At 43.3% G+C, this 9668-nt stretch overlaps 1 protein-coding gene across 1 annotated transcript; it reads right to left on the bottom strand.

The window, feature by feature from the left end:
• Positions 1-2922: 2922 nt before the first annotated feature.
• Positions 2923-8621, bottom strand: YARS2 (tyrosyl-tRNA synthetase 2). Its single transcript, XM_042889962.1, has 5 exons — positions 7822-8621; positions 6391-6558; positions 5077-5232; positions 4562-4732; positions 2923-4060 (listed from the first exon to the last, which is right to left on the bottom strand). Exons 1-5 carry the CDS (start codon positions 8619-8621, stop codon positions 3901-3903), a joined length of 1455 nt encoding a protein of 484 aa, XP_042745896.1. The 3' UTR covers positions 2923-3900.
• Between the last annotated feature and the right edge of the window lie 1047 nt (positions 8622-9668).

Below are 9668 nucleotides of genomic sequence, written 5' to 3'. Positions count from 1 at the left end.
GTCAGTTTTGAACTTCACTTGGTGGGTAAGGGGAGTGTCTGTCTGCTTCAAACTGTATTCTGAAGTAAAATGCATCAAAACTGAAGTGAAACTCATTTTTAACCTCTGTGGTATGGCGGACTAAATATGAGAGATGCTAAATTGGACACCCTGCAAACTCAGGTCCCTGCTTTATGGAACTGCAGCAGGGGAAAAAACTTATCAGTCTGCTGTTTCTGTTTCAAAATTGCATAATTTTGTGTATTTTTTTTCCCTTCAATTAAATCCTTCAGTTATGCAAGCAGACTAACAGTGTTTTCTGCAGATACTGAAGTTCTCAAATGCACGTTTTTTTAACTTGTTGCCAGTCAAATTCTGCATTTGGAGGTGAGAGAATTGGACGATTAATTCTTTGAAGTTAAAAAAGAGTAGACCAACTGTGTATTATGTCCAAATAGTTACATCTTTTAAACTGCTGAAGGTGTTTTTATGTTCAGATAGCTTCTTTTTTATTCGCTGCAGGCCCTCTCACCTCCTACCACCTTTACAAATAGAAGTGCTACTTGAAAGCAGCCACCACTTACTGCTGGCTGCCACAATATTGGAGTCCTTTGGTTTGTGCTGTCTCCTGCTGCTAAGCAGATGGTTGTTTTTCTTTTCATGTTGTTGTTCTTTTTAAATCTCTGACCCAAAAATACTGCTTTTCTTCCTATACTTGCAAATCACACATTTGCACACGCAGTAAATACTTCATAGTCTATTTCCACTTGTTCATCTCTGAACGAGCTCTGTCTCTGAATGATCACTTGAACATACCTGATTTGAGTATATTTTGGTATCTGAGGAATAAAAACAGCCCAAGAAAGAATACTGGGTTTTTAAGTTGTCTTTGATTCTTGGCCTAACTGTTGTAACACTCAGGTGTACAGGGTGTGTGTGACATGTAGTGGTTGCATCCAGCCACCTCTTAGAAAGAATCAGGGAAGGGTTTGGATTACTAGGAGCTGGTTAGAAAGAAGCACAGAATAAAGCTCTTGGAGTTGATGGATCTTATTATAAATCTTGTATACAGAGAATTTAACTTTTTCAATTTTGTATTTGTAAAAACAAATAAAATCCTTTTAATACTTATGAAAGTGGGTGCTAATGCTTTAAAAAATAAATTGAAATTTGAGGATATATGAGGATCTGTGGATACAGAGGGGAAAAAGGCAGGAGGAGATTAGGTATGAAAAATGACTTAATCTACTCTGAGGAGTTTTATCTGCAAGCAGAAAGTAGCTGTTAACTCCTATTTGTGTTTATTTGGAGCTTAATATGGGTGTGCACTGGTGTATTTTGTTCTCGGGTGCAGATTTTTGCATTGCTGCAATGCTTCTACCAAGTAAGGAACAAGATAAATACAAAAGCACACAAAGTAGATCTTCGAGGAAAGCAAGAACTGCTTAGTTTCTCTTGCTGTTCTTCTATCATTTTCCCATCAGAAGTGTGTTTGGTTTTTTGGATTTGTATGTGTAGGAGAGCTCTGATCATCATTGCAGCACAGAGCAAAATTGCAAGAAACGCAAACTGGTCTTGAAAACTGACAGGAGATGTATAGGTTGTTTTTTTTTTTCTTTTCAAGGAAGGAATAACTTAAGTACTTTTTTTGTCTTCATATAGCTATAGAATATACACGATATTGTTGTATACTGTTGTATATTACAGATAGTAAAATAACATATAGGACGTGGATATCTCAATAAGTAATTGGGATCTTAGGCTGAAAATAACTCCATGTAGTGAAGCACCACCATGTTACAGCTTAATCTGAAAAATAAGCCCTGGTGTATAAGCAGTAAGCCACCATAACTTGTTATTACTGAAATCTTGGTTGACAATGCAGATAAAACCACCACCAAGTTGATTGAGCAAAAACAAAAACCACTACTCCCCTCCTCTCCCGTCCTGAAAGATAGAGAATATTAGGGGTCCTAGAGAAGTGTTAGAATTTCTTGTAGTTATTTCCCAATTCTTATGTATCAGATGGTTTTGAAGCAGCTGAAATACCATGACTTATTCCAACAGTGTAAGAGATGATGATTAAATACCACTATCTAGACAGCAGAGTTTAGGGTCAGTCTCCTTGCAGCTGCTATGACTGTGAAACTGTAAGATGATACAGTTTGACAGACTAGGAAAGCATTTCCCCCCAGCAAGGATTAACTGAATCTTTGCAAACTGCACTGCAGTCAGTGCCCAAAGCAATCAATTTATAAATCCAAGAGGATTTCATATTTGTTTACACTGGGGAAGGAAGGAAGGGTCCCTTCAGAAATGAACAAAAAAACAACACTGGAGTTTGAGCCAGACTGCTAAATTACTGTAATTTGCAGTCAGTTATCCAGTTCTATGTTATTTTAGTATCAACTTTTACTGCTAATATTTTTGGTAACCATGTGTAGCTTTGTGTTGTTTACGTTGCAGGACTGTGAATAATGTGGGACCAATGTTCCATAAGCAACACCAACGCAGGAAGGGAAAAGTTTGAAGATAGCAAGGCTCTGTACAGATTTTAGGTGTGTAAGCAGTATCAGCATCCAGCAGTGAAGGTGTTTTTTTCAGAACAATGAATAAAACACCACTGCCTTTGAACGTAATGTTCCATCTACTCCCTGAAGTATGTCCTCACCTCTGTGCTGGTCTTACAAGGGAACTGGGAAGCTGTGCTCCCAAATGTTAGCAAGGCCATAAGCACTAGAACGATTCTGTGTTCTGTAATGAAAAGGTGCTGCTTTTGCATGTTGCCCTGTCTGAAGGGCTGGATTTTAATTGCAAAAACACTTATCTATCTCCCCTCCCATTTCAAGAAGTGAATCAGTGCTGTATTACCACAATAAAGCTGCAAAGCTCATACGCGTTATGCTCCCATACAAAACCAATAATAAGCTTACTTATCAGGACTTAACTGTTTCACTTATTTATTGTGAATCTTCTGCAGCTTTAAACCAAACCTGTTAAGAAAAAAAAATACAAAAAACTGTTGATAGTAGGTTGTTTGTCCTTACCCACTTATCCTGATTTTCTATGTTAGGATGAAGTCAAAAGTCAACAGCAGCATTCATCTTGTTAGGAAAGGTTTCAAGTATCCCTTTGCACATCTTGCTGTGAATTGTTCTGTAGCATATCTGGTGACCATTGCCCCTCCCACCTACAATACAGTAGTTGGAAGAGAGTTTCCATCTTGGTTCCTTGAAATGGATCTTTTCATCTTCTCATGCATATTCTTTTATGAATGGTGCTTGAAATCTCTCTTCATCGGTGTAACTTCTAAGAGCTGCATGTGACAGTTTTCCAGTTCTGTACTTCAGTGGTACCTGTTTCCAAAGCAATTTCAAACACTCCTTTTTGGTATTTTAGATCTGTATCTTATACTTTAGTGGAGAGAGCACATCACATGAATCAGTACTCTTCATGGGCAACAGCTGATACTGACAGCCACTGCATTAACTTAAAAAGGAGTAAGTTAAGAAAAAGCCCAGCTGTAACAAATTATAATGCATAACCTTAGTGGAGTTAAAAAATCCAGTGTAGGTGTGCAACTGCTATAATATAGCATGCAGCTTTTTCTGCTATGTGCAATCTGTGGCCTACGTGAAGTGTGATCATTGTGAAGGAATGAGATGGACAGCAGATGAGGAAAAAATCTGGTATGGATTTCTATCATTTTCTGGTTCAGTGATTCACTTCCAGAGCTAAAACATGAAATCATACATGTTTAGAATCTCAGCTGCCTTTATTTGAACTCTGTTGATGTATTCTGAAAACTGAAACTATGCTATTAGGCAGTTTGTGAGCTGCACAGTATAGAAACGTCTTCAATTACATTCTTCAAGCAACAGAGTTGAAGTGGTGTCTAATTTTAGGAAGATATTCTTCTTGTCACAATGTGAGCCATTTTATAATGTAGTAGTTTTTCTTTCCAATCCTAAGCAATGATACTCCATTCTTGAGAATATGCTGTCCAAGAATAAGAACAGTCTCAGGATTGGTTATACGAATCCCATTTACTGAAACTCCACCGTCTGTAATTTTCTGGTACCTTAAAAAAAAGAAACCAACAACAAAAACAATGAGTAATTGCAAGAGGAAGATACCTGTTGCTGGTAAGTACTGAAAGATCAGTTAAGAGTTATTTCAGATGCTTCTTTGGTTTAATTTGTAACTGAATAAATTTTAAGTCTTGTACACATCCTCTACTCCTGAGAGGGATAAAGGGAACGTAATCTGTTGCTGTCTCTTTCTCAGCTGTATATTTTACAGCTATGGTACATGACACTGCATTATCCTACACTTTCTCTTCAAAATGCAATGAGTCCTCCCCTCTCAGCCTGGTCACGTGGTTGGTGACCCTGCACATAGCAGGAGGATTGAAACTAGATGATCATTATAGTCCTTTTCAAGCCAAGACATTCTATGATTCTATAACATGCAGGTAACTTACACTTTACTGTTTTAGTTATTCTGACCTCTTGTTAAAGTGAGCACGCCACTTCCACCCATTCAAGTGAGGTACTACTGAAGAGTGGGGCTGATAACATACCCACTAGGTCCATGTGGAATGGCATTTGCTTTGCGACACAGGTCAAGCAGAGTCATTCCAGGTTCAAGCATCAATTCAGCCGAAGGAGCCTGTCTAAAAAGTTCCTGTAACTCCTGGTCAGACATAGCTTCCAGTGCCTCCACACTGCTGTGATAAAGGGCTTTGGTGCACCTGTGAGAACAAAAATCATTCAGAATCAGTTCTAGTCTCATCTTTGGACAAAGCACAGTTCAACTGAAAAGATTCCCCTCCCCAATTTCTTCTGATGCTCCGCACAGTAACAAAAGAATTTAGGAGCTACCCTTCTAACTTTGAATTCGTGGGTTTTTTTGGACTCCATTCTCTTGCAATTTTAAGATAGTTTATGTATCTCTTAAGTCTAGAGCATTGCTATATAATTCTCTTAATAGCAAAGTCTCAGCTAACTCCATTAAAACAGTCCCTGAAAAGCTACACATAACTAAACTACCATCAGATATATCTGAAAGAGAAATGCTCAACAAAATGAACTTCACCTCTTAGCAGATTCCAGCCCCTCTCTGCCATGAACAAGTTTTGTTACTTCTGCAGCAAGTCGCTTTTGAGGGCCCCATTTTTCAGGCTCTCTGGCATGCATTTCCATGATGTGGTCAATCTCCTCAAGAGGAAGAAAGGTGAAGAGTTTCAGGTATCTGTGAGCAGGGAAAAAAAAATTATTTTGTCTATAAAAACGTTACAGATTTCCTGTCCTTGTCATTCAAACTTCATTAACTGCACTAAAATGATTCTTATTTCTTTAAGAAATCCATGTTACAGCTATTCTTTCAAACAACTCTTTGTTTTTGCCCACATACTTAAATTTAAAATGGTAACTCGTGTTTTATTTACCATTTTATTAAGGGTAATGCGTACAGAAATAAAACAGCTCCAAAAGCTTTTATGAAGCTTGTATTACAATCAGGAATTTACTTTTCTAATGAAATGTACTTTATAGAACGTACTGCAATTGTGTGTCTACTTGGGAGGTTCTAACTTACATCCTTAGTAGTTACACAGTATATTAATGCAAAGCCATGCAGCTATGCTGATCACCAGACAGAATTACGCTGTGCATTGATGACTGTGTATCTTGCAGAAGATTATTTAGGATCATCAACAATTTAAAGGTGCATATCAGAAGTATACTCTTTACAACAAGGTTTATTTAAATGGGCATGCAGCTGTGTGGAATTCAGTGTATTAATGAAGGTACTTCCATGATTACAAAGTCTGAAAGCATTAAACATTTTGATGTTAAATATCCACACAGCCTTTTTTCAGTCTGAAAAGTGCTGTTGATGCAGAACCTCCATATAGGAATCAAGCCAAGTTATGAGAGATGTTTGTACTGCAGTTACACTATTAAACCTTAGCATGGGGTGCTGATTATTACTTGCTTTGAGAAGGCTCAAGCAATTAGCAATTTGACCAGGTATGTGAACTTTGATGGTTCTGTTTCGCCCCTCTGCCTTTGTTTTTACTTTCAACAATGACTTAAAATTGAATTCTGAAAACCTCTGCCTTGTAGATAAACTTATATTGTCTGCCATGGACTTAAAAAAGTGTTGTTCTCTCCTCTTCAATTGTGCTACTGCTGCAGTGTAACTGTCGACTACGTGTATCTTTATGTAGGCCAGTGGTGTCCCAAGTGGAGTGCAATCAGCCCAAAAACTATGCAAGATGATCCACTATGTAGATATAAATACGTGTGCATGTACTGGAAGTACATCCACATGCAACAGTTACAGAGAACCATCAGGATGTAGTTTCATAAACAAAGCCAGGAAGACAGATGAAGAAAAACTACTTACTTCTCAACTATGTCATCTTGTTGTCTAACAAAAAACTGATACAGCTCAAACGGAGAAGTCTTATCTCTGTTTAGCCAAACTGCATTGCCAGCAGTCTTTCCCAGTTTATCTCCAGTAGTACTGGTAATAAGAGGCACTGTAATTCCAAACACATCTGTTCCTGTCATCCTGTGAGGATTAGAGAAGACGAAAAATCACATTTTGGTCATCGTTAAGAAAACTCAGGCATCCTGTAAGATACTATCCCTTAGCAATTACACAGCTGTTAGCAAAGTAATTCAGAACTGTTTTATGAAGAGTGCTTTAGGGGAAAAAAAAAAAAAAAAAAAAAAAGAAGGAATTAAAAAAATTAAGTTCTTTGTGCAATGAAGTTTAAGTATGTAAAATAGCTTTGTGAGCAGTAGCGCTAGCAAGTTAACGTGACATGTACTTCTGTCTTCTGCTCTGAATAGTAACTGAGGCTGCCTGTTAGGATTAGGTTATAGGATAGGGTTAGGATACCTATGATGGTTTTTTTCTGTTCTGAGCGTCTTGTCAAGCACACACGCAAGGCCAAACTTTGCCACCTACAACCAGCAGTGCCTCTGAATTATGCAAGACTGGCACCTAACTTGGGGATAAGCAAAGGTTCAGCAGCAGCTTTCACTGTGTTTCTGGGGGAAGCACTGCAGCCATCTCTAGGCACATACTACACCTTCACTTTGGTGCAATTACACCTTGATAGTATTTGGCAGCAGCAGATCTGTCTGCATGCTGTTATTCAAGATGTTTGAATCATGGAGTCATTAAGGTCAGAAAAGATATCTAAGATTGTCTAGGTCGACACCAACCCATCCCCACCATGCCCACTGACCACGTCCCTCAGTGCCACATCCACACAGTTACTGAAACCTTCAGGGACAATGATTCCACCACCTCCCTGGGCAGCCTGTGCCACTGCAGCACCACTCTTGCTGAGAAGAAATGTTTCCCAATATCCAACCTGTACCTCCTCTGGTACAACTTGAGGCCATTGCCGTCCTATCACTGCTAGCTGGGAGAAGAGGCCGACCCCCACCACACCACAACCTCCTTTCAGGCATTCATAGTGATGAAGTATCCCCTCAGCTCCTCTTCTCCCGACTGAACAATCTCAGTTCCCTCAGCCGCTCCCCGCAAGCCCAGCGCTCCAGACCCCTTACAGCTTCACTGCCCTTTCGTGCACACGCTCCAGGGCACCAGTCTCTTTCTTGCACTGAAGGACCCAGAACTGAACACAGCACTCGAGATGCGGTCCCACAGCGCCGGGTACAGAGGGACGATCACCTCCCTGCTCCCGCTGGCTGCGCTACTTCTGATCCAACCCGGGATGCCGCCGGCTCTACCGCCCACCCGGACGACCCGCAGGTCCCCAAGCACGGCCACCGTCCACCGCAGCCCCGCCCCACGTACTTGGTGACGAGCTCGTATCCGGACATGATGTTGCCCATCTGGTCGGCGCCGCCCAGCTGCACGCGGCAGCCGTGGTGCCGGTGGAGGTGCAAGAAGTCGTAGGCCTGCAGGGCGGGGTACAGGAACTCGGCCAGACTCATGCCCTCGGCGCTGCGCAGCCGCGCTTGGCAGGCCTGCCGGCTTAGCAACGTGCCCATGCGGAGGCGGCCGCCGGCGCCGCATAGGAAGTCGAGCAGTGGCTCGCGGCCCAGCCACCACGCGTTGTCCAGGAGTTCCGCCCGGCCCAGGGGCCGCCCTCCGCCCGCCGCCCAGAACAGCGCGCGGTGGTTCTCCAGCAGCCGCCCCAGCCCCTCGCGCAGCCCCCGCGCGTGGGCCCGCACTTTCTCGGCCTCCAGCGGCTCCCGCGCGCGTTCGCGGCCGCTGGGGTCTCCCAGCCGCGCCGTCGCGCCGCCCACCACAGCCAGGACGGTGTGTCCGGCGCGCTGGAAATGCAACAGCGCCATGACGGCCGGCAGGTGCCCGACGTGCAGCGAGTCCGCCGTCGGGTCGAAACCGCAGTAAACGGCGACGGGCGGGCGGCCCGGCTCCAGCAGCGCTTCCAGCTGCTCGTCCGCGCCCTGCGCCGGGAACACCTCCTGGAAGAGGCCGCGCTCGAACTGCGCCGCCAGCAGCCCCTTGGCGCCGCGGGCCCACTGCGGCCGCTCGTGGACGTGCCGCGTTCCCGGTGGCCGGGCCCGCCGCAGGGCGCCAAATAACTCCGCCGCGCGGCAACAGCGCCGCGACAGCGTGGGCGCCGCCATCTTGTGCGAGGCACGCCGCGATGCGGCGGGGCGGAGCCGGCGTGGGGAGGTGCCGCGTTACTGCCCGACCCGGCCGTCCGGAGAGGCTGTGGTGAATCACAGAATCGCGGAATGGCAGGGTTGGAAGGGGCCTCAAGCATCATGAAGCTCCAACCCCCGTGCCACATGCGGGGCCACCAGCCTCCACAGTTAATACGAGACCAGGCTGCCCAGCAGCCCGCGTGGGAGCGTTGTGTCTCCCACGGTAGCGAAGAAAATGAGTGCAGAAATAACGATGCCTTGGTTCATCCTTCATTTTTCATTCAAGTTTTCTGTGATCATTGTTTATAAGCATTATTTTTCATTTCATTCAAAGGAACTTATATTTCTGGGAACAAGGACAAATGATACTTGCAGGCAAAAAAGACTATCATTTTCTGAAACTTCACATACCATACTGATGAATGATTAGGATCCACAATCAGTCATTTTGAAATAGAGATCTGCATAAGTGTTCCCAAACATCCGTCAAAACTTAGAATCACACAGGAATTCTCACTGAAGATTTAACAGCTTATAGCAGTTAGATTGGGCTGTAAATAACTGGAGCTGCCATAAGAAAATTCCCTTTTTGCTCCTGTCCATAAGTTGCCCTGGGCTATGATGGATATCCAAAAGGGGAAGCAAATTGTTTTCCAAGACGGCAGAGGTTGGTTTAGACCAGTGTGCAGTTGTGTGTGCAGAAGCTAATGCAGTTGTTGTGAGGTAGGAACTCATTAAATATTTAAAGAAATTAAACAAAGAAAGTCTTGGTGCTGCATTTATCTCTCTGACTCATCTAACATGGGAATTTCCAATGCCCAGAAAGAAGTGATGTTATGTAGCACGGAAAGATATTTAGTCTCCTAAGGCACTGGGGGCAGTGGTTTGTCAGAGGTCTGGGTCTGTGTGTTCTTGTGTTCGAATACATCCAGCAAACTTCTGTGGTGGTGTCTCAGAGCTTCCTGCTAGTCCCCTGTCTGTGACCTTATGTAAGCCCAGTTTCCACTTGTAGTCATGGGCAGAGGT

This window comes from Lagopus leucura, unplaced genomic scaffold (assembly GCF_019238085.1).
Source record: "Lagopus leucura isolate 7727_CA_CO unplaced genomic scaffold, USGS_WTPT01 Super-Scaffold_100159, whole genome shotgun sequence".
NCBI lineage: Eukaryota > Metazoa > Chordata > Aves > Galliformes > Phasianidae > Lagopus > Lagopus leucura.
The sequence above is the reverse complement of the archived record's forward strand: the minus strand, read 5'-3'. Positions and strand labels throughout refer to the sequence as shown.